Source organism: Armigeres subalbatus, chromosome 3 (genome assembly GCF_024139115.2).
Source record: "Armigeres subalbatus isolate Guangzhou_Male chromosome 3, GZ_Asu_2, whole genome shotgun sequence".
Lineage (NCBI taxonomy): Eukaryota > Metazoa > Arthropoda > Insecta > Diptera > Culicidae > Armigeres > Armigeres subalbatus.
Genome location: NC_085141.1, coordinates 196,954,128 through 196,979,825, shown reverse-complemented (window position 1 = coordinate 196,979,825; position 25,698 = coordinate 196,954,128). Strand labels below are relative to the sequence as shown.

The following is a 25,698-nucleotide window of genomic DNA, read 5'->3' as shown; positions in this document are numbered from 1 at the left end:
CTGAAGATCCGGAGCCGGTAAAATTATGTTCTGCGCGCGTTCTCCAAGGTTCATCACCATACCGCCATCTTCGTCTGCCACATCGCCATTCAGGTGTTCTTCATAGTGCTGCCGCCACCTTGGAATCACCTCACGCTCGTTCGTAAGAAGGTTTCCGTTTGTGTCCTTACACATATCAGGCTGTGGCACGTGGCAAATTATGTAATTACGTAAACCATTTAACATCACTGCACGAAATACGTACAATAATGTACTACAATATTTTCAAAAATCTATCGAGAGCTGAAATCGGCATTATAAGACGTAATAATGTATAACGAAAACACATATCTTAAGAAGTTGAAATAAACTGTAGCTAATTGAGTAATAATCTTTCAAATAATTTATGCACACATCATATTGTCGATGATCATATATTCACGAGCATTTGCACTTATTTGTAGCATAGAAACTCATTTATTAAAAAAGAAATGTATTCTGGATTAAACATTGCACTTTTCTATCATACTCATAACTTGTAGACACCGCTATCAGTCATCTCTATAATAAGAAACAAACACAACGTCTCCACCGGCACTCATCAAACATTGTCCCTAAAATAGAAGTAATAGAAGTAAGCAGTTGAAGTAATTGAGAGGATTGTACGACATTTCGCGGTAAAACATTCCGCGGTTAACCATTTCGCGGTGTACCAGTTCGCGGTCTACCATTTCGCGTTCAGTATCATATCGCGGTATAACATTTCGCGGTTTATATTATTTGGCGGTATACCATTCCGCGGTTAGTACAATTCCGCGGTGAAACTTTTCGCGGTCAATACCAATTTGCAGGTTTAATTTTACTAATGTTAAAAGTAGTTCAAGAATGTGTTCTTTGGCTTTGTAAAGCCTCGAAATTCACCTAATTATTATGTATAGCGAATAATCATTGAGTTTACACCAGACTCATATAAATTCAAATCCCAACAAAAACAATGTTTTAAGCAAAACATATTTGCAAATACGACTACCGCCACCGCACCGGGGGTGAGAATGAGTCATCGCTTTCACCGGCAGTCAGGAGGTCGAAAAGCAAAATTGTTTGAAAAGGTCTCTTATATTTTAATCTTCTTGCCCTCAGATGCATTCAATCCAATCTACAGGCATTCTAAGAGGTTGAAACAGTGACCCATTCTCACCCCCATTTTTCCCATTGTCACCCCCGATGACGGTATGCAAAGAATGCGAAACAACACACTTTGCCTTCTACCGGGCAAATGCAAACATTTAAAGAAAGCAAAACATAACATTTTTGCTTTATACCGGGCAAATGCAAACATTTAAAGAAAACGAAACAACAGATTGCTTTGCCTTATACCGGGCAAATGCAAATATTTAAAGAAGGCAAAACATCACAATTTGCCTTATACCGGGCAAATGCGAACATTTAAAGAAGACGAAACAACACATATTGTTTTATACCGGGCAAATGCGAACATTTGAAGAAGACACCATATGATATTTAGCCTAATACCGGCTAACATTTAAGGAAGATACATTTTGCCTTATGCATAATTTTCAGTCATTCCATCTTCTGAGTTCTACCAGAATACCATAGCCTTTTAAGGTATTTAGACAGCGACCTTTACCATATGATATCAAGACAAAATTTTCAAAACAACTTATCGGCTTTTGTAAACAAAGATTCAAACGACGATTTGATGAATCTGATAGCTCTCCCACGCAAACCAACACCATCAACAGGTAGCGCAAACCCTCACCTACCTATTGGTGGTATTGGTTTGCGTGGGAGACCTATCAGATTCGTCAAATCGTCGTTTGAATCTTTGCTTACAGAAGTAGATAAGTCGTTTTGAAAATTTTGTCTTGATATAGTGTATATTGATGACAAAGTTCACACATCTAATATTGACAATAATGTATATGTCTTTTGGAGATAACATAAAATAATGCGTAAAAGAAAAGAGAAAAATACTTGAAAGGGAAACGCAATGAAAGAAACGGCCATATAAAGAAGAGAAAATTAATAGTTGGTAGAAAAGATTGGCAAACTCTTAAAAATACAAAAAAAGTTAAAAAGATAAGCTAAGCTTGAATACCGCGAAACGGAGCACCGCGAAATAATATATACCGCGAAACGGAATACCGCCAAATTGTATAAACCGCGAAACAGATTACCGCCAAATGATACAGACCGCGAAATGGTACACCGCGAAATGGTTTACCGCGGAATGTTTTACCGCGAAATGTCGGACAACCAATTGAGAGTACGTCTAATCACCACCTCAAACCTACCTGATTTTTATGCAAGTTATCTACTAACACTAGCTCTGTCATGTAAAACGATACCATTGCGTTGCCACCGAGACATGTAACATGGGCTCTAACCACTGCTAAAACTTCTGTTATGAAGCTGTGGACAAAGCCGCTCAATCCTCCATTTTCTTTCACGGCAGTGCATTCTCTTATGAAGAAAAAATCTAAATTACCTAAATATTTTTCTATTCGCCCACCTGGCACATAACTCAGCGGTGTGATGTCGATTCCATAACGTTCCTTCAACGGCATCTTAAAAGATGATGAAAAAAATTAAAATAATGTCTTTTAAAAAACGTGGGTATGTGTTACCACATCAAACAGACATAACACATTGAACATTCACTCATCAAATTCATCGTCGTACAAACATTAACGACATCTGTTGTTTTCACTTAGTTGGGCAAATCACGAACGAGATGGCGTTAGTGGGCAAACGTCGAACTCGAGCAAATCCGATGCGTGCGCCACTTGTGAGTGATTGGCCAACTAATGATTATTTAAATTAACCAGTAAATCAGTGAACGATAAAGTGTTATGTCTGTTTGTCTGTGGTGTTACGGTTACTGTTCTGTTACTTCATCTCGTAGCTCCTATCAAATCGACAAAATTGATGCTTCATTCTTTCTCTTAGAAGTGAGATGAATTTGTTATAGAAATATGGAAAATAGAATAATATATTCCCTATGTAAACGACCCTTCCTTAGCCGTGCGGTAAGATGCGCGGCTACACAGGAAGACCAGTCTGAAGGTAGCTGGATTCGATCCCAAGTCCGGTCTAGGAAATTTTTAGGTTGGCCATTTTCTCGACTTCCCTGGGCATAAAAAAGTATCATCGTGTTAGCCTCATGATATATACAGAAAAGTCAAAAATAGCATAAAAACTATTGAACACACATCTTCTTCTTCTTCTTCTTGGCATTACATCCCAACACTGGGACAGAGCCGCCTCGCAGCTTAGTGTTCATTAAGCACTTCCACAGTTATTGACTGCGAGGTTTCTAAGCCAGGTTACCATTTTTGCATTCGTATATCATGAGGCTAGCACGATGATACTTTTATGCCCCTTTTATGCCCAATCCGAAAATTGCCTAGACCGGCCCCGGGAATCGAACCCAGCCACCCTCAGCAAGGTCTTGCTTTGTAGCCGCGAGTCTTACCGCCGGCTAAGGAGGGCCGGCTAAGGAGGGCCCATTGAACACACATGACACATGCTATTTATCGGCTCACTATATCTGTAGTTAATATGTGAAGCAGAGAGACGAAAAAACGCATGAGAACAGAAATTACTTCGACAGATATCAATATTAAAAATATCCAATACACGAGCACAATTCATGTAGAACTAAAGAACATTATAAATTAATTAAGCATTAATAACATTTCGATTTTGTGAGTAAGGAAGCCATTCCTACTGCCATTGGTGGACTCGGTACTAAGTGTCCTTAATGTGTTCTCGTTTCATTTGAACAATAGAAATACAGTAGTTGAATGATACTAATGAGCATTCTCTAGCGAAAGAAATCACGGATCACGACTTGTATTCAACTCAGTGTGCACAAACTGGCTGTAAAATGGTGGGTTGACATCAAGGAAGGAGCGCCCAACAGAGCTCTGGTCCCCACAAGTTCCTATCTCACGCTTCCACGGGTCGTCCGATGACAAAATACCGCCAGCTAAGGGTTGTGTACTTAGCTGGTAGTGCAGCCTGGGCACTGTTGTCCTTCTGACATCAGCTAGAGTGAGAAGGTACGCCTCGAGCGTCTGTTCACCAGGAGGTGCGGCTCAAACAGCGTCTGCCTGGTACCCAGCGGCTGATCAACGAAATGCTGTATCGCGTCAGCTATACCTAAGGTGGCAGCCCCACCAGCGCGATGTAGGTAACGCGTTGGAGTGAACGTGGCCGCTATTTAAGAAGTTCGATGGCCCAGATCCGGAGAACGTGAATTCCGAGCCGTGGACCCCACGACCAACACTGCATTCAAGTATAACATCTATCACAGCGGCGGCGGGAAAGCAGAGCATGGAGTTGGTTTCGTAGTGATGGGCAAGCAGATGAAGCGAGTGATGCGGTGGAAACCCATTAGCGAACGAATATGTGTGTTGAGGATACGGGGCAAATTCTTCAATTACAGCATAATCAACGTTTACGCACAAACGATAAATCCGACGACGTGAAGGACACGTTTTATGAATGTCTTGATAAAGCCTATGGAGAGTGCCCAAAGCATGACGTGCAAATTGCTATCGGAGACGCTAACGCTCAGGTCGGTAGAGAGTACTTTTTCCGTCCCACAATCGGTAGGGAGAGCCTTCACTCCGCTACCAATGACAACGGCCTACGGCTAGTAAACTTCGCTGCTGCCAGAGGGATGGCCATCAGTAGCACCTACTTTGCACGAAAAATTATCCGAAAGCACACCTACAGACACCCAAATGGTGAAACTTGCAACCAGATAGACCATGTTCTGGTGGATGGGCGCCATTTCTCGGATGTTATCGATGTGCGGACATACAGAGGTCCGAACATTGACTCTGATCACTACCTCGTTGTCAGTAAAATTCGATCACGGTTGTCAACTGTATCGAACGAAAGATCACAGCGAACGATGCGTTACAATGTCCAGCGATTGTCGGCAGAAGGAGTATCGGCTGAGTTAGACGAACGGATAAGTGCAATCAACGTTAGCGACAACATCAACGATCTATGGGAGTCGATCTATGGAGCGGTGAGCACAACAGCACGAGAAGTGGTAGGCACTGCACAGAGAGAGGCGACCCAGGACGGGTTGGTTCGATGTGGAGTGTCAGAGAGGGACAAACGAGAAGAACGTTGCCAGAAGCCGAATGTTGGTGTCGGGTACCCGATCGAATAGAGATCGGTACAAGGAAGCAAGAGCAGCCGAAAAACGAACCCACCGCAGGAAGAAAAAAGAGTACGAAGAACAAGTTATTAGTGAGGCGCAGGAAAAAATGGAGCAGAACGATATGCGGAGGTTTTATGAGTCTGTCAATGGCGTGCGGAGAAAGACAGCGCCATCTCCCGTCATGTGCAACAAGGGAATTTACTGACAGATAAAACCGAAGTGGCTACCAGGTGGAAGCAACACTTCGAGACTTTGTTGAATAGTGGAAGTGGCGGTGCATCGGTTAACAGAATAAATATTGGCGATGATGGACAAGCTGTGAAGTCCCATGGAAAAACTGTCAAAACGCACGCAAACGTATCCATTGTGTTTGACCCTTAAGGGTTGCGGATGAAATATGGACGTCATTTGTTACCTTAGATGGATTAAAGCAGGGTGATGCACTCTCGAATCTACTGTTCAATATAGCGCTCGAGGGAGCGATTAGGAGAGCTGGCGTGCAAAGAAGCGATACCATTATCACAAGATCGCATATGCTTCTGGGTTTTGCGGACGATATCGATATTATCGGAATTGATCGCTGTGCCGTGGAAGAGGCTTTTGTGCCTTTTAAGAGGGAGACAGCGAGGATTGAACTCACGATCAATACCAGCAAAACGAAGTATATGGTCGCTGGCAAACAACGTGGGTTCATTAGTGGTGGTGGTAGTGAAATGGTGCTGGATGGTGAAAATTTTGAAGTGGTGGAAGAATTTGTGTATCTTGGAACATCAGTGACGTGCGATAATGATGTTACCCGCGAAAGCTGCAAATAGGGCTTATTACGGACTTCGTAACCAGCTTAAGTCCCGTAGGCTGCAAACGAAAACAAAACTCGCGCTGTATACTACTCTGATTCTTCCGGTGGCTTTATACGGCCATGAAACATGGACGTTAAAGGAGGCTGATCGGAGAGCTTTCGGAGTGTTTGAGCGTAAAGTGCTGCGGACAATACTCGGCGGTAAACAGTAGAACGGTATCTGGCGGCGTCGCATGAATCACGAATTGTACCAGGTGTATAAAGGGCTGGATATTGTTAAGCTTATACAACACGGCAGACTACGGTGGGCTGGCCACGTTGTTCGTTTGCCGGAAGAACGTCAAGCGAAGATAATATTTAGTAGATAACCCGGAAGAGACCGCAGGCTTCGTGGAAGGCCGCGTACACGATGGCTTTTTGCAGTTGAAGAGGACCTGAGGGCGCTCAATGTTCAGGGCGACTGGAAGCGATTGGCCCAGGATCGAGTCCAGTGGAGAAGGATACTCCATTCGGCGTAGGTTCATCGAAGAGCTGTAGCCCATCAAGTAAGTAAGTGCACCAACTGGCAGACTTGGCAGACTATCTTCTAGTTCCTGCTGAAGAAAAGCGGCATCCTCATGACACGACACTTGTTTCAATGGGTAATGTGCTTGAAGATAGTAGTCTGAAATGTGCAAAATTTCTTCGTAAATTTCAAATGTGATGGATCGAAATGCACATGTACCACTATTATTGAGATCGAAATGCAACAGAAATCATAAATCTTTTCCAGTAACAGTGGTACACATATACATTAATAAAAATCATTCAGAACAGAAGCTAATTATGCTGAAATTGCTGGGTTTTCTTTTAAATTAACTATTTTTGATGGGTAAAACTGTTGTATATGTACTACTTTCACTGGAAACGAATTAGCCATTGTGATATATACCACAAATTGACAACTCCTGTTTTAGTTATCAAAAACAACTTTTTCTTTGTTCTCTCATTAGATCCTTGCAAGCAGAAGAGGTTTATGTAAAAAATGGCAATGGCGAGGTAATCAAAATTGACAAAAAAGGTTTTTGTAGCACTTATTTGGCAGCGGAAATCGAAGTCATCATAGTAGAAGATTTAAAAAAAGCAGGATTCAGTTGACATCATTCAAGTAAAACAGTAACATAAAACGCCTCAAAGGATGTTTCGATTAATGGAGTGGAAGTAGTGGAGTGGATCCAATTCCTATTGACATTACGCCAATATTGTCGGATAGCGCATTGTCGGCTAGAACTAGCAAATATGTAAACGGGCCATTAGATGTAGCAAAATGTCCTGCTTGTCACCTTTATTAGGGACTGGCAACACGAGACCATACGAACAACCGGAAGAAGAAAGGTTGACAAATAATGCTACCGACTATGAAAGTACTAAGGAGGACCGGTATCCCATCAGGGCCTGGATAGAAGTACCTTTAAAGCGAGAACATGTAGCTTCTACTGTGTTTCATGGAACTTATGCGAAACGTAAATGATATGTACATCCATTATTTCATTGGACCTATTTGTATAGCTATAAAATATGATTTAAGTATTAAAATAGCTTTTAATGTTTGATTTTAATGCACTTTTAATTATCAAAACAATTGTAACGGTATTAGACCATCTTTTCCGCCAGAAGTGCCACATACCGTGACTAGGCTACATTTTCATAATGAAACCCAGAAACAAAAACGTAACCATCGCACACACAAAACACAGGATAAAATCGTTCATCGAAATATTCATGCTAACGATATTTTTATGCTTATTCTGCGTCTCGTGTAAGGTGAGGCGTTTCGCATGAAGTGACAATTGTCGAAACCTCCCATTTGAATTATATGGTCGTCTCACGTGAGACGTGTCGAAATCGACAATTCTCGAGTCATTCGAGACGCAGAAATAAGCGACATAAATTTCAATAGTGATAGTTGCAAATTAAATTTTATGTAGCAAATTTATTGTTGACACGTTCGTAACCCCACGGTAATAGGGCATGTCACTGTATAAAATGTGAAATCAGAATTTTACAATTTCTTCGTGGGTTAGATAATAATTAAAAGTAGAAACATGGGCTCAATTCAATTAAAATTTTTGGGAGCGCCTAATATTTTATGGCAATTTTTTATACACTTCCATAGCAAACTAAAATACCGGTACAGAATTCAAAATACCGGATTTAATTTTTAGTTTGTGAACTGTTTTATTTTGATTGTTTTCCGTTTCATGATGTTCCATATTTATTTCCTCTATCCTACGAGCTAAATGACGATGAAACAATTTTTATTTTAAACGAAGTTCAAACGAACGGGTACTATATAAGCTTGACTAACGGGTATAAAAAATCTTGGCGAACTGCGCACCCAGAGAAAACAATGGATCACCGATGACACCTGGAGGAAGATAGAGGAGTGAAGAGAAGCCAAAGCCGCGATAGAGCGATCAAAAACCAGAGGAGCCAAAGTCTTAGCCCGTCAACGACACACGGCTCTTGAGAAGGAAGTAAAACGATCATGTCGACGGAACAAGCGAGCGTGGGCAGACTCTCTGGCCGACGAAGGAGGGAGAGCCACAGCAACCGGAGACACTTGCCTCCTCTATGATATCTCACGACGCTTAAGCGGGGCGAAGATGAATACAACGATGCCTGTGAAAGACGCGAATGATCAGTTATTGACCGACCCAGCTGAAATGCTGGTTCGAGCACTTCGAACAACTTTTTCAAGTGCCAGCCAGGCCACCACCAGTTCGGCATGATCTGCCTAGGATCCGACGTATAACACGCGTCAATACCGAAGCTCCATCACTGCTAGAGATTCAAACAGCCATCCAAAGCACGAAATCGAATAAAGCCCCAGGGGTCGATCGCATATCAGCCGAGATGCTCAAAGCTGACCCCATGACATCCGTTCAACTACTGCATCGTTTATTTCGTAATATCTGGGACACCGCAACTTTCCCGGTCGAGTGGATGCAAGGTATCTTAGTGAAGGTGCCCAAAAATGGTGACCTGACTGTATGCGATAACTGGTGAGGCATTATGTTGCTGTGTACCGTTCTTGTTTGTTTGTTTATTTGTTTATATGATACATCAACAGGCAGTATTGGCTCCAATGATGCTTACTTATAATTAATTACAAAATGCGAAATTACATTATATGGTCAAGTATCATTATCAACTATTCCTAAAAAAAACAACTGAACCTTTCGCGAATTAGTTGACGGGTCAAGTTAAAATCAAAAAGAGATGCAACTCTGTTGAATAGTCTTTGAAGACCGCCAATAGCACCGAACATACCGTAGCTCGTTCGATGCATAGGAGCCCTGAACATCGAACTATTCCTAAGGGATCGGGGTTGCACGTGGTAGTTAATTTGTTCCAGAAGAGAAGGGCAGTCGAGTCGTCCTTGTAGTAGATCTGCTATCAGTAATGCCCTCGTTGTGCTTCGGCGGACGGAAAGGGGTTCCAGATCAATCAAACGGCAACGGCTTTCATAGCTTGGAAGACGGAAGGGGTTTTGCCACGGTAATCTGCGCAATGCGAATCTCAGAAAACGACGCTGGACGAATTCAATTCTTTCGGTGCCGTTATTATAGTGTGGAGACCAGTCGACCGAGCAGTACTCCAGAACGGAACGAGTCAAGCAGCAGTACAACGACTTTAGACAGTGAATGTCCGTGAGTTCTTTGGCAATCCTGAAGATGAAACCTAAAACCTTTGATACTTTGCTGACAACGTAGGACACATGCTGCTTGAAGGTGAGTTTTGAGTGTAGAATAACTCCCAGATCCTTAACTTGATTGACTCGTTCAAGTCCTGTGTCATACAAGATATACTTGTGAATTATTGTTTCCCTTTTCCGCGAGAAAGAGATTACCGAACATTTAGATGGGTTTTCATCCATTCGGTTAAGCAAGCACCTACTTGCAAAGGCATCCAGTTGGCGTTGCAGAGAGTGACTGTCTTCAATGGAACTAATTCGGAGATACAGTTTGAGGTCGTCTGCGTAGCAAAGCCGTGGTCCCTTGATTGTCAGAATGGCGTCGTTGAAATAGATCAGAAATATCAGTGGTCCCAGGTGACTACCCAGAGGAATACCTAAGGTAGCGGCAAAATGGTTCGACTGATGATCTCCAATAACCACGGTAAGGCTGCGACCGGTTAAATACGACTGGAACCATCGCAAAAGAGAACCATTGATTCCGAGGCGATCCAGTTTAGCTATAGCTATGCGGTGATTCAATTTGTCAAAGGCTGCTGTTAGGTCGATATAGATAACGTCCGTTTGACTGCGATCCACCATGTTGCTGTTGATGTAGGAGGTGCGGCACAAAAGATTTGTGGCAGTGGAACGTCCGGGCATAAATCCATGTTGGTCGTCACTAATGTATGGTTTACAATGGGCGAGTTGAGGTTCCATGATGACTAGCTCGAACAACTTGGCAACAGCAGACATTGAGGTGATACCACGGTAATTTGCAACTACCCGTCTGTCTCCTTTCTTATGAACAGAGAACATGTGCGCTATCTTCCAAAACAAGTTCTATGCAAAATTATCCTAGCCCGAATTCAGGAGAAGATCGATGCGACTCTCTGGCGGCAGCAGGCCGGATTCCGTGCCGGAAGATCCTGTGTGGACCATATTGTCACGCTCCGTATCATTCTGGAGCAGGCCAACGAATTCCAAGAGTCCCAAGTTCCTCAGAAAATCATCGGCCTCATCGGGGCACAGTACGAGGCCTTTACGTGTAGAGTGCTGCACAATGGGGTCTTGTCCGACCCTATCCGGGTCGTAGCTGGTGTGAGGCAAGGATGTATTCTATCACCGTTACTGTTCCTCATCGTAATCGACGAAATTCTGGTAGGTGCGATTGACCGTGAACAAAACCGCGGGCTGTTATGGCAGCCTATAATCATGGAGCACCTAAACGACTTCGAATTGGCTGATGATGTTGCACTCCTCGCTCTACGGCGCTCTGATATGCAGAGCAAGCTCAATGACCTCGCCGAGCGCTCCTCTTCAGCAGGGTTAGTAATCAACGTCAACAAAACCTAATCGTTGGATGTAAACACGGTGACCCCTTCCAGTTTCACAAAAACCGGGCAACCAGTGGAGAATGTTGTCGAATGAATGTCGACATAGGCACACGGATCAAGAAAGCAAGGGCTGCCTTTGCGAGTTTAAGAAAATAATCTGGAAAAACAGGCAGATAAGTGAACGCACGAAAATACGAATTTTTAATTCTAACGTGAAATCTGTTCAATTCTAACGTAAAAACGAGCTCCATCGTCGTTGTCACCAGAGGCCGATAGCAACATAAATTCGGGATCGGAAGTGGGGCGGCAACGAAATCTGTAAACAAGCATTAGACTGGAACCCAGCGGGACATCGCAGCAGAGGCAGACTCAGAGGTTCATGGCGGCGAAGCTTCAATAAAGAAATAAAAGAAGTCGACCGAAACCTAACCTAACGATAGCTGGGCAACGCTCAGGATAGAGATTTCAAGTCGGCCCTTTGCACCACCGGAGGTGTACAGGATCCATAAGTAAGTAAGTGACTAAAATAAAAACTCCCCCTGAAAAACTAGAAATTTTCCATAAAAAAAGGGAATTGCCAATAAAGAAATCAGGGTATGAGCAATAAATCAATGATGTTTTCACAAATAATGCAAAATTTTCATAAACAATTAAGAATTCCACGAAAGAAAAATAAATTACCGTGACCTGCCCTAATTCCGCGCATCGCCTAATACCGTGGTTTTCGTAAAATATCAGAACCTCGCTATCATGGACATCACATTATTTGGTGAAATGTTCAAACATAATATATTTGAACAATTCACCAAATAATACAATGTCCATGATAGCCAAGTTCTGATTTTTGATGAAAACCACGGTATTAGGCGATGCGCGGAATTAGGACAGGTCACGGTATCCATTTTAAAAGCAAAAAATGCAATTATAAAAGAAGAATTTTTCATTCAGAAATCAAGATGTACCTCGAAAAAAAAAAAAAATACAAAATTTCCATAATGCAATGCAATGGGGTTCACTTCTGCTTAAAAAATAGTTAATCTTGTTAAACATTGTTTGAAAAAGCTTTTATTTGATTTAAACAAACGAGGTGTAGCACGTATTTCAGTCACAGCGATTGCTTTTCCGGCATGTTTTAATTCAATTCCCGGCGTAGGTGTTTATTTTATGATACCATTTTGTTTAAAATAAAAATAATCACTCCGGCTCATTGTTGTTGCTATAAAGATCGAATGCTTGATATCTACATTTTTATTTTCTAGAACTGGCTCAATTAAGAGTAAAAAAAATTATCAATTTTATGTTTTTTTTTGTATTCTTTATGGATTTTTTTTTATTTTTTTGCTCTCTATTGATTATTTTGTGAAAAAAAATGTGGAAAATTTTGTAATTGTTTATTGCTAATATTGATTTATTTATGCAAATTTTGTATTTTTGCCATGGAACATTTTGATTTACTTATGGAAAATTCTTTATTTATAATTGCAATTTTTGCTTTTAAAAGTGCTAATTTATATTTGTTTTGTAAGAAATTCTCAATTGTTTATGGAAATTTTGCATTATTTGTGGAAATTTTATATTTGTTTATTGCGCATACCCTGATTTCTTTATCGGCAATTTCCTTATTTTTTATGGAAAATTTCTAATGGTTCATGGAAACTTTATTTTGCTGCCAAAAAGCATTCAGATTACCGAGGTCTACGGTACATATGTGAATAAAAATAAAGCTTCATACCACAGGGTAATGGTTTTTCACTACTGAATGTATTGAGTGATGTCGGTTACTTACATGCCTTACGAGTCGTCCAGATCCAGATCGTCCTCGACAGGGAGATCTCCGTCGGTATTTAATTGATCCCGATTGGGCAAACTGTGTTGTGGCAGTATGGTGCTGTGAATTGTTTGCTGGAGGTACATTATCTTCATCTAAATTAAAAATCAAATCATCATCTACACGTTTGACTTGGTCTCTGGCAATGCTGTTTGTCAAATGTTTTGCTTTCATTGTGCTATGTTTGAATGGTTCACCAAGTCCTAGTGCCATTCCAGTAACAAGCAGTTGAATTTCGTCATTTTCTGGAAGATCAAGTTTGAAGCGAAGGTCGCATATTGCACATGGTACCATTGCTCGTAGCTTAAAATATATAGCTTGTAATAGGCGCTGATAATGTTTCGAAAAATTTATATTCGGTTGGCTTGTGGGTAGTTTAGCACGCCACACTTGTGTGAACATTTGTAGATTACGCACTACTTCCACATCAGGTAGGCCCGGTACTACTTGTGTATTTACCACATGAAAACCACTAAAGTACATTAAAACGTTATTAATTTAAAATTTGAGTTACTCATTTCTAACTTACTCTGGTGGACATGGTTCCATTAGTAGCGATATGATCTCCAAGTCATGTATATCATCCACTTCTAATACACATGTTTCTTTATTGCCATGGGTTAAATCAAGATCTATCATTTCTTCCTCCGATTCATCAGACTCATCAGGTTGTGCCAATGTTTTGTTGTTGGTAAACATATCATTTATGTGCTTCAACTGGCAAAATTCTCGATTTCGCTCGACTGTCTCCTGGATGGATTTTTGCAGTTCAACAAGTTTCTCCGAATCTGCCCATGAATTCCCTGCAACAATTTTTGGCAATGCTGGACGTGGCAACGCAGAGAGATAAACAGCAGTACCGGTCGCAACTAGGGCCATCATTCGTTCTCCAACAGCTACTGAAGTTTTCAAGCCAAAAATTGCATTCATTCCTTTCATTTTAAGCTTGTTGATTAGTAATTTATGTAATTCTATTTCAAGAAATGGCAATGCATCCGACATTTCTTTGGCGTTTGATTCGCCCTTGAGATCACGTTTCGATCTACAAGCATGTGCTTGAATAAGAATCCCACGACCATCAACCTGAAAACCAAATGAAAACCAAAGGATTAGATGAATTTGTAAAACATTAGTCTATACTATTTCTAACTATTACTAATGCTTAGTTAAGATCAAGACCTGGGACATTAACTGTCTTTTTCTTCAATGGCTCTACATTCCAACTAGAACTTGGCCTTTTCAACTTAGTATTCTATTAGCATTTTCTCAGTTAACATTAATTGGAAGCTTTTCTATGCCCGCCATTGCATGAGTATGTACCTGTGACAAGTACAAAGGATACACTATACCCAGGGCGCCGAGAATGTTTCTCGAAAACATCCTAGACCGCACGGAGAACCGAACTCGCCATCTCCGGATTGGCAATCCTACGCCTTTGCTCGCAAGGCTACTGAAGACCCCGTAACTATACCTTTCTTGATTCGCCCTATCCTAGTAGACACCCCTCATCCGATGTAACTTTCTAGGATAGGGTAGAATGGGGCAAAATGTGCCGGCTAATGCAAACCCTCAATGGCTCAGAACAAAAACATTTTAATTTAACTTTTCAACGTGGATTTATAAAAATAGCTCATAATCTGTATGCCAAGGGCAAGAGATAACAAAACATCCACTTTTTATTTCATTTCGAGTCATAGTAAATGTCTATTGTTCTGTCAATCAAAAAATGGCGGCACAAAATGGGTTGAATTCTACAATTAATAATAAATTACACACAAATAGATAGGTTTATTTCCAATGATTTTATAGTATTAAAAAAATATTTTTAGGTTTTTGATGAAAAAAATGTCTGAAATTTCGTATCAAAACAACCCGTCCATGTAGGCTTGGTTCTCTTGGCTTTCCAAAGGCAAATTTATGTATTTTAATAATCGAATTAACACCATTATGCTGGAAGATAACCTCTATATAATTAAAGAAGCGATGATATATTTTTTGAATACGTGGTGATCCATCTTGCCCCATTTCCAGGTTCATGTTAGAATGTCTAATTTCGATCAAATTTAATTATTTCTAAAAAGTATGACCCGCCAACCCGTAACGTTCCCCGGTTAAATGGGTGGCTTAAGCGCCACTCCGTGAAGGGGACCACCCACCAGTTTAAGGTTTGCCCGGCCTTAGACTATCCAGAGGATAGGGTCAATGTTTCCCGAAATCGGGGAGGGAAGTGGCTGGTTATCTCAAAATTGTCGTACTTAGCGTGAGCGCATCGACGCTGCAAGACTCTAAATAACGTACGTGCAACTACCAGAACCGCTCCAAAGACAAATAACCGTTCACAATAAGTTTTCATCACTGGCCCAGCTCTCCACAATCAAACGAATAAATCACGCTTTAGAATGAAAAGTTATCACCACTACAAATGGAAATTGGTGATTCGTCCGCGAAAAGACATGGGAACCCTTCTCAGACGACTAACTGTTTGTCTACATTTACGGAAATCTACTTCATCAAGTTCGAGACGAATAGCAGTATGCTGTACGCTATAATTTCTACATTCAAACACATCAAGTACAACAAACGAAGCTTTAATACAGTAATACAAAAGAGCTTTCTTACATGCCGTTTATTCCTTTGCCTAGGTCTTTCTTCTTTTCCTTTCTAACCAGATGGCTACACATTATCGCATACTATCTGTTCCCCAGCAACCTACAGTGTATCGTGCGTATTGTTTGTGCGTTACCCGTTCATTCACTCGCTCCCTTGGTACCAATCATATAACGGAGGCAATTATGTAGGGGGAATGACGGCTTTGGCAGGTTTTGTTCTATTATTGACAGGGGGTTTTTTTATGACTGACTATGCTCAAATTTGGCCTAAACATTCTTTGCATATCAAAGAATATTGTGGCCAAATTTCATAAAATTTGGTCGACAAAAACCCCCCTGACAATAATAGAACAAAACCTGCCAAAGCCGTCTTTCCCCCTATGTGAATCTTATTGCCTCATGCGCATAGACGTTCACAGTACAAAAAATGCATGCAAAAACTCACGACCTAGGTTTTACGTGGATGGTGGATGGTGAAGAGTCGGCGGTTGAGCACACATAGCTGCTTACGCACTACTCCGGCCCGATGTCGACGGCTTTGCGTGTCGATCGTTGTTGGTGGACTCTCTCACCTGACGCGTGGTATTATGCTTGAACGCGGGACATGCGTCCGTTCGTACAAGAACTATTATAGTTCTCGCTGCTGTCGGTTTGACGCTGATGGTTTCTCGATGAGCCTGCCTGTCTAGGGCGCGTAAAAGAAACGTGACGCGGCCCTCCTCCGGCCACGAATGCCCCGGGACAACTTCGACGCCGACGAGTTGGGTCACAAGCGGTATCTAATGGGATGGTGGTGTAACGGCAAATGGCTTCGCTGCCTCGCACATATTGGAATAAACGCACACGCACTTTTGGTTGGGGACCTAACTGTTTGCTAATAATCGCACTTTTACCATTCTTATACTAGGTTCACGCACTGCCGCCACTGAGATTGATTACAAAGATGATACTCAACTAGACTAGGGGAACAAAGGGGAAAGATTAACACATTAAGGCTCCCCCAGACCGAAGCGATTTCATCGCCGCGACGGCGACAATTAGTCGCCGCGATTCTATCGTTAGGTCGCTGCAGGCAATGTTCTATTTACGCTTCCATACCAACGGCGACAGAATCGCTGCCGCCAAGCGATAGAATCGCGTCGCGTGTGTTTGGGGGAACCTTTAGAGTGACTCAAATTTTGACTTTTTCGCTCCCCTGCGCTTAAACGATGACATTTGCTGTTATAGTAATCCTCCTAATTTTTTACCTAATTTGGTTGCAATTTAACTGAGCACGCGCAGTTTGAAGTTTGTAGGGAAATTACTTTGAAAATCGATACATTTGAGAAAAACCGTTCCGTGGAATGACTCATAAACTATTCAAATATACTTGTCATAAGACGAGTTTGTACAATCCCATTGAATTCCACCACTTAATTGTATCTTGACAGATACGTATTTCGACCTCAACAGTAAGGCCGTCTTCAGTGTCTCGTACTTGACTCGACTTATTCAAATATAATTAACCCGTTGACTTTATAGAATATGTCCTAGGCTAGAAGACAGTTGTTGTTGCGATGCGATCTGACTTTTGAAGGCAAAGTTATAAAGGAATCAAAATCGATGAGCGAAAAAGCCAAATTTAAATTACTCTATTAACACATCATATTAAGGCTACCATGTCACAAACTAAGATTTTAAATTACACAGACCACTTTTGCCTCTTCCATTGATCGAATCGAAGTAATCGATAAGAGTTGGAAAATGGCTCAGATTAAGATTAACTGCGAATCTGTAAAATAATCCCCGGTTTCCGCGAAATTACTCGAAGATAATATCACGAGCGCTAATTCTCGCAAAAGATTTAGCGGGCATCGCGACATCTCTTTCTGGCGGCTTTCAAACATCCAGTCAAATTCTCTCCGATCTGGAAAGTAGAGGACAATAGGGAAGGTCAATGCATTTCGAATCGCGCATTTGCAGGTCGATGTCCATCTATTCAAGCTAATTTGCACAGCGAAATGACGCGCGGTAGGCTTGGTTCTCATGGTAAGCTCGTGTAACTGGAAATGGGAACTCAATCGAATAGCTTGTATGTCACAAGCAACTGTTTTCGAAGGCGTAAGGTGTGCGGTTGTTTAGAGACTAACTTAAGGGGCCTAATTACGAAAAACGAACATTCATGCAATCGTTTTTAACTAATGAAATTATATTATAGATTTTCCATTGAGCTCTTTAAAACAAGAAAACGTAATGGTTCTTCGTCTTATTATTATTATTGGCATTACATTCCCGCACTGGGATAGAGCCGTTTGCAGCTTAGTGTTCATTAAGCACTTCCACAGTTAATTACTGCGAGGTTTCTAAGACAGGTTACCATTTTTGCATTCGTATCATGAGGCTAGCATGATGATACTTTTATGCCCAGGGAAGTCGAGACAATTTCCAATTCGAAAATTGCCTAGACCGGCACCGGGAATCGAACCCAGCCACCCTCAGCATGGTTTTGCTTTGTAGCCGCGCGTCTTACCGCACGGCTAAGGAGGGCCGTAATGGTTACAAAAGTCAATACAACATCAGCTTCATTAAATACATATGATACTTTCACCACAGACAAACAGACATAACACTCGTCAAATTTCCATCGTTCACTGATTTACTGGTCAATTCAAATAATCACTAGTTGGCCAATCGATCACTCGTGGCGCTCGCATCGGATTTGCTCTAGTTTGACGTTTACTCACTACCGCCATCTAGTTCGTGATTTGCCCAACTAACTGAAATCAACAGATGTCGTTAATGTTTGAACGACGATGAATTTGATGAGTGAATGTTCAATGTGTTATGTCTGTTTGTCTGTGCTTTCATAATATTACCAAGAATGTTCAAATATCACAATTTTCGACGAAATTACACGTTTTATAGAAAATGTGTTTCGCATAAGAAACATAGCTAAAAAATATTTTACCTTGCCATTCTCTACCAAAATTAATTTTTATCCTTAAATCAAGTGACAATAGAGTAAGACCAAATTATTCTTCTTATAAAGGCATAATATCTGCATTAAAATCTATACGATGCTCAAAAACGGACCATCTTACTCCGTAACCCATCTTGCCCCACTTTACCCTACTGTATGAAAATTGATTTAACAATGCCGTAACGAGTCCCATTGATACCCATATTTGCATGATCCCGATCGGTTCGAAAACAGACCCCTTCCTCGGGGTCACCTGCTATACGATCGGCAGTTAACACTATGATCCTAAAAATGTTTCTCAGATGTAAATATGTACATTATGTGGAAGATTATTATTTTAAAAATGTATTGGAGGTACCACTTTCCCTTCGATGGGACTCGAACCCACGACCCTCAGTACGCTAGACTGGTACTTTAACCAACTAAGCTACAAAAGACCTCCGTCGGCTTTTTCGCAACTTAGCGGCTACTGAATGAGCCCGATATTTCCAAATTGGACGCATAGTCAAATCACTCACAATCCATTTGTCAAGCTAACCCTTCCACATGTGTATGGTACAGTGGTACACGTTCACATTAGAGGAGCGTGAGTATTTAGAAATACATTTTTCAAATTATAATCTTCTATATAATGTACATATACACATCTGAGTTTTCAGAACTTACGACTTGTTATCATTACTGGATGACATGACCAATCTGCGAATTTTGCAAAAGTAGAATAGGGAGTTATAGTGGTTGTTTCGAGGAACCGCCCCAGTAAAATATAATAAAGCATAATAAAAGTACGACCGATTAGCATGCAATTGTTTAATCAAATTTTATTAGCAATACTATTCGTTATAGATTTCCCTTCAATGGGAAAGATTTAACTAATTCAATTAAAGAGAAAAATGTTAATTTAAACCTTTAACAACACATCACGGCGCGACACTTCCGAAGGTTGAATAATTCCACGCTCACGAAATGATCAAGGATAAAGGGAGGGGATTATGTATGTATGTAATCAGACTAAGGCCAGAGTGGCCTGTGCTGCACATAAAAGTCTTCTCCATTCAGCTCGGTCCATGGCTGCACTTCGCTAACGTCGTAGTCTGCGGAGGGTCCGCAAATGGTCCTCCACCTGATCGATCCACCTTGCCCGCTGTGCACCTCGCCTTCTTTTTCCCGTCGGATCGTTGTCGAGAACCATTTTCACCGGATTACTGTCCGACATTCTGGCTACGTGCCCGGCCCACCGCAGTCTTCCGATTTTCGCGGTGTGAACGATGGATGGTTCTCCCAACAGCTGATGCAACTCGAGGTTCGTTCGCCTCCTCCATGTACCGTCCGCCATCTGCACCCCACCATAGATGGTGGCCCTTATGTGAACGGTTCAAATTCTTATAGAACTTTCGTGCGTTATTAGTGCGGTACAGTTCCTCCGTCTCTTCACGGTCTCGATCTTCATGTTAGCGCTTTTTCCTCCGGAAAATCGAGTTTTGTCTATTCCGCGCCCGTTTGTATCGTGCCTCGTTCGCCCTCGTGCGGTGTAGCAGCAATCTCGCCTATGCTGCATTCTTCTCTTCCACTAACTGCTCACATTCGCCGTCATACCAGTCGTTTCTCTGATCCGGAGCCACCGTGCCTAGTGCAGCGGTTGCGGTGCTTCCAATGGCAGATCGAATATCTCTCAAGCCATCTTCAAGAGATGCTGCGCCTAGTTGCTCTTCCGTTGGGAGTTCCACTTCCAGCTGCTGCGCATGGTCTTGGGCTAGTCTAACGTCTTGTAGCCGCCCAATATTTAGCCGCGGCGGACGACTCCGACGCGTGTTGTGCACCGTCGATAATTTTGAGCGCAGACATACTGCAACGAGGTAGGATTCAATATTCGCACTGCGGTAAGTGCGTACGTTCGTGATGTCGGAGAAGAATTTACCGTCGATTAGAACGTGGTCGATTTGGTTTTCCGTTACTTGATTAGGTGATTTCCATGTGGCCTAGTGGATATTCTTGCGGGGGAAGAAAGTGCTTCGGACTACCATTCCGCGGGAGGCTGCAAAGTTTATGCATCGTTGGCCGTTGTCGTTCGATACTGTATGCAGTCTATCCGGTCCGATGACCGGTCTATACATTTCCTCCCTTCCTACCTGAGCGTTCATGTCCCCGATGACGATTTTGACGTCCCGCAGTGAGCATCCATAGGGAGGGGATTAGTCTGCGCCAAATTTCATATTTGCTGTTTGGAGAATGAAGGTTTGGATGATTTTGAGACCCCTTCCTCGGGGTCACCTGCTATACGATCGGCAGTTAACACTATGATCCTAAAAATGTTTCTCAGATGTAAATATGTACATTATGTGGAAGATTATTATTTTAAAAATGTATTGGAGGTACCACTTTCCCTTCGATGGGACTCGAACCCACGACCCTCAGTACGCTAGACTGGTACTTTAACCAACTAAGCTACAAAAGACCTCCGTCGGCTTTTTCGCAACTTAGCGGCTACTGAATGAGCCCGATATTTCCAAATTGGACGCATAGTCAAATCACTCACAATCCATTTGTCAAGCTAACCCTTCCACATGTGTATGGTACAGTGGTACACGTTCACATTAGAGGAGCGTGAGTATTTAGAAATACATTTTTCAAATCATAATCTTCTACATAATGTACATATACACATCTGAGTTTTCAGAATTTACGACCTGTTATCATTACTGGATGACTTGACCAATCCTGCAAATTTTGCAAAAGTAGAATAGGGAGTTATAGTGGTTGTTTCGAGGAACCGCCCCAGTAAAATATAATAAAGCATAATAAAAGTACGACCGATTAGCATGCAATTGTTTAATCAAATTTTATTAGCAATACTATTCGTTATAGATTTCCCTTCAATGGGAAAGATTTAACTAATTCAATTAAAGAGAAAAATGTTAATTTAAACCTTTAACAACACATCACGGCGCGACACTTCCGAAGGTTGAATAATTCCCACGCTCACGAAATGATCAAGGATAAAGGGAGGGGGATTATGTATGTATGTAATCAGACTAAGGCCAGAGTGGCCTGTGCTGCACATAAAAGTCTTCTCCATTCAGCTCGGTCCATGGCTGCACTTCGCCAACGTCGTAGTCTGCGGAGGGTCCGCAAATGGTCCTCCACCTGATCGATCCACCTTGCCCGCTGTGCACCTCGCCTTCTTTTTCCCGTCGGATCGTTGTCGAGAACCATTTTCACCGGATTACTGTCCGACATTCTGGCTACGTGCCCGGCCCACCGCAGTCTTCCGATTTTCGCGGTGTGAACGATGGATGGTTCTCCCAACAGCTGATGCAACTCGAGGTTCGTTCGCCTCCTCCATGTACCGTCCGCCATCTGCACCCCACCATAGATGGTGGCCCTTATGTGAACGGTTCAAATTCTTATAGAACTTTCGTGCGTTATTAGTTCGGTACAGTTCCTCCGTCTCTTCACGGTCTCGATCTTCATGTTAGCGCTTTTTCCTCCGGAAAATCGAGTTTTGTCTATTCCGCGCCCGTTTGTATCGTGCCTCGTTCGCCCTCGTGCGGTGTAGCAGCAATCTCGCCTATGCTGCATTCTTCTCTTCCACTAACTGCTCACATTCGCCGTCATACCAGTCGTTTCTCTGATCCGGAACCACCGTGCCTAGTGCAGCGGTTGCGGTGCTTCTAATGGCGGATCGAATATCTCTCCAGTCATCTTCAAGAGACGCTGCGCCTAGTTGCTCTTCCGTTGGGAGTTCCACTTCCAGCTGCTGCGCATGGTCTTGGGCTAGTCTAACGTCTTGTAGCCGCCCAATATTTAGCCGCGGCGGACGACTCCGACGCGTGTTGTGCACCGTCGATAATTTTGAGCGCAGACATACTGCAACGAGGTAGGATTCAATATTCGCACTGCGGTAAGTGCGTACGTTCGTGATGTCGGAGAAGAATTTACCGTCGATTAGAACGTGGTCGATTTGGTTTTCCGTTACTTGATTAGGTGATTTCCATGTGGCCTAGTGGATATTCTTGCGGGGGAAGAAAGTGCTTCGGACTACCATTCCGCGGGAGGCTGCAAAGTTTATGCATCGTTGGCCGTTGTCGTTCGATACTGTATGCAGTCTATCCGGTCCGATGACCGGTCTATACATTTCCTTCTTCCTACCTGAGCGTTCATGTCACCGATGACGATTTTGACGTCCCGCAGTGAGCATCCATAGGGAGAGGGATTAGTCTGCGCCAAATTTCATATTTGCTGTTTGGAGAATGAAGGTTTGGATAATTTTGAAAATCTTGACAATTTTCGTAAAAATTTAGTCATTCTGAAGAATCAACAAAAGTTGATTTTAGTCTGACAGACTAATAATGTAGAAATCTTCGGAATCTAAAGCATTTGAATAGCCTGGTTGGTCTAGAAAATGAGGAAATATTAAGGATTAAGGAATTAAAAATATCTGAAGTTTTTCTGAAAAATGCAGGTTATGATAATGCTCTCAATTTTTAATTAAGGAGGTCATTTTTCTTATAGGCTAAGTAGTCGTGTGGTTAACGGCGTCAGTGCTATGGAGCTGGTGATCATCATCCTGCCTATTTTAATCAGGATCAGGATCTGATTCAGCATCAGAGTCTGCAAATTTCTAGAAAAATCAGGAAAACGCCTGAAATCAAAGATTGAAAAGACAATTTCTAACCAACTTACATAAAACAACTTATAGAAGACAACGAACAACGGATAATACCTAAAGCACGTGTTGGCAAGGCTTGCAACGTAGCAATAATCAGTCACGGTCTTACGAGCAGTTTATTCGGCAAAAAAGCTTTAAAGGTAAAAAACGAACAGTGGGTAATGTCTGTGACATAACCGCTAAGTGGACGTAGGACTTGACTTGACCATGACTTTAAGATACATAATATGTCCAAATTTCTCACATCAACTATTTTGGATACATAATCGGCGTTGCATACCATTCCTTGGCCAAATCTTCTCATCAAACCGACACAGAAATCAAATCTACCTCGAACAAGAATCATAAAAAAATTCAGGAAGTATCTGTCCGGTCAAGAAATATTAGCCTCGACAGTGGCAACCTTCCCACTGAAGGACTGCCTGAAATACACTACAAGTTGGCTCAGCAGGGGATGTAGACTGTATCTCAGCCCTTCCACTGAAGGGCCTCCTAATCCAAAAGGATAGCGACTGAAGGAGAACATTATTTTTAACTCTTAGAGCCTCGAGGCTGTTTGCTTCGGCTTAGTGCAAAAAGTAAGAAAACGATCTTTTCAAATAACCGCGAATTTCTAGTGATGGTATAAAAAAGACTGAATGCTCTGCGAGCGAATGCACTTTTCTTTTATACTACTTAATTTTGAATCTTCTCTGCTTCCCAATTGGTGGGCCAATCAGCTAGTGTCTTTTATCCCGCTTCCTTGTCAGCCAAAGCGTCATCATCATCAACGCGTTCGAGAAAGGCTTCTTCTTTTTTACGCTTGTTGCTCGCTGCTGGCGTCTATTTCCTACCGGGACTTCGTTTGATACAGCCAATAAGCCGGGCAAGCGAGCTTAGAATTGCAGTTCAGGTGAGAAGTACGTGTTCTTTTCTGAGACAACATTGTTAGTAGTAAAAGGAAGGAAACACCCGGACATGGGATTTCAGGTGATAAGATTTAGAAGTGGTAACATGGGACGATCATTCAGTCACGTTCGCTTTGTGTGCGGTCAGTATCAAACAATGTTTATCTAGATATTTTTTTATCAATGCCAAAAAATCCAACATTTGATGAAAAATCGATTGATAGTTTATTAATGTTTGAGCTGTTATCGGTGTTTTTTTTAATCCAAATAAGATTATGTGAGAGATTTGGACATCTTATGTTTTTTTTAGGCATGGTCAAGCGAAGTCCTTCGTCCACTTCGCGATTAAATCAGAAAAATTATCCACTGTTAGTTTTGACGCTATTTATGAAAATCACGCATAAAATTTTATCACTAGACTAGAATATTGGATTTGGCACCCAAGTACAATTTCTATCCCGAAGAGTATTGAAAGCTTTGACATCGATCTCTATTATTGGCTCTCTGAAGAACCGTTTGTTTTTTGGATACACATGCTGCATCATGTGGCTTTTCTTCTTGTCTCGGCTCATCACCGATGCCGGCCGGTCTCGGCTCGACTCTGCTGCTGCTGCCGGTATCTGCTCAGCATTGCTGCTTTGTCGGGTCTGTAGGGTGGACTGTTGCTGTACTGGCTAGGTTTCGGCTGATGATGGTGGCTTCGATGGTGTCGAGCCGAAAAAGCGGTCGGTGCAGACTTCATTCCCTGCTAAAAGGTGTGAGTGCTGTTCAATCGATGATGCGGTTGCTTCGCTTGTCCCGGTCAGAATGAAAGGAAAAAATCGCGTTGCGCTATTTCATGGCTTCTCGGCAGACCCAGCGGCTGCTCATTCGCTGGTGTCTGCACCAATGAGAACGTAGTAATGTGTGGCATGTGCTTCACACATGTCATCGAACCATGCCTGAGTTCAACAGAACTCGCACGTTGTTCCATGCTGGGTCAAATTCTAGACACTATCATTTAGCAACCCATCGAGTCGATGGCCGTTGCATTGCATAAGCAGCAACCCGTAGATTCGATGGCCGTTTCAATGCATAAGCACTTTCAGTTGGAAAGTGTCATTTTACAGAATGTTACTTAATGACTGTTTCCAGGCAGTGCTCGTTCTCAAGCTGCCTGCGGAGTGGCAGAGCCAAATGGGTGGTCTCTTTCTATGCCTATTCTCACTCTCTCTAGATCGGTGCATCGATCACTGATTGGTTGTAATTTACATAGGACTTCAGACTCCTCATTAGTTACTAAGGCTAGCTTAAGTCGAAACAATGAATAAAGCTTCAGTCTGGTGAGAACCACCAAAACATCATGGTCTTTATTTTTCATTGCAGACCGCGTCAAGTGGCCGGTACCTGTACCTTAAGTACAGTGAAGTTTTAGCCATTACCATACGCGATGTTCGCGAAACAGCTAAAGTGAATTATCTACAATATTTTGTGAGATAGACAAATTTATGTGTGAAATAGCGAAAAATGCACACAGTGAATCCAAGGGAATGAACACTGAAATCGTGCTGCATCAAAATCCGGACGTTTGCAGAAGTGATATAAGTTATCAATAAAAAAATGGATTTAAGCTTTAATCCAGTTATTTATCATCGCAAACCGTAGTGCACGTGATCAAAGAGCAAAGGAAATTTACGAAGCGCATGGAAAACAAGTTTAATAAGAATGATATTG

At 42.0% G+C, this 25,698-nt stretch overlaps 1 protein-coding gene across 1 annotated transcript in view; it reads right to left on the bottom strand.

Annotated features, from left to right (window-relative positions):
• Nucleotides 1-397: 397 nt before the first annotated feature.
• LOC134224838 (C2 domain-containing protein 5) overlaps nt 398-25,698 on the bottom strand; it is a 61,718-nt gene continuing 36,417 nt past the window's right edge. Inside the window, exons 12-15 of the mRNA XM_062704440.1 lie at nt 13,391-13,944; nt 12,820-13,333; nt 2,295-2,567; nt 398-593 (exon numbers count right to left, since the gene is read on the bottom strand). Coding sequence (XP_062560424.1) covers nt 531-593; nt 2,295-2,567; nt 12,820-13,333; nt 13,391-13,944 — 1,404 coding nt within the window. The 3' untranslated portion in view covers nt 398-530. The remainder of the gene's footprint in view (nt 594-2,294; nt 2,568-12,819; nt 13,334-13,390; nt 13,945-25,698) is intronic.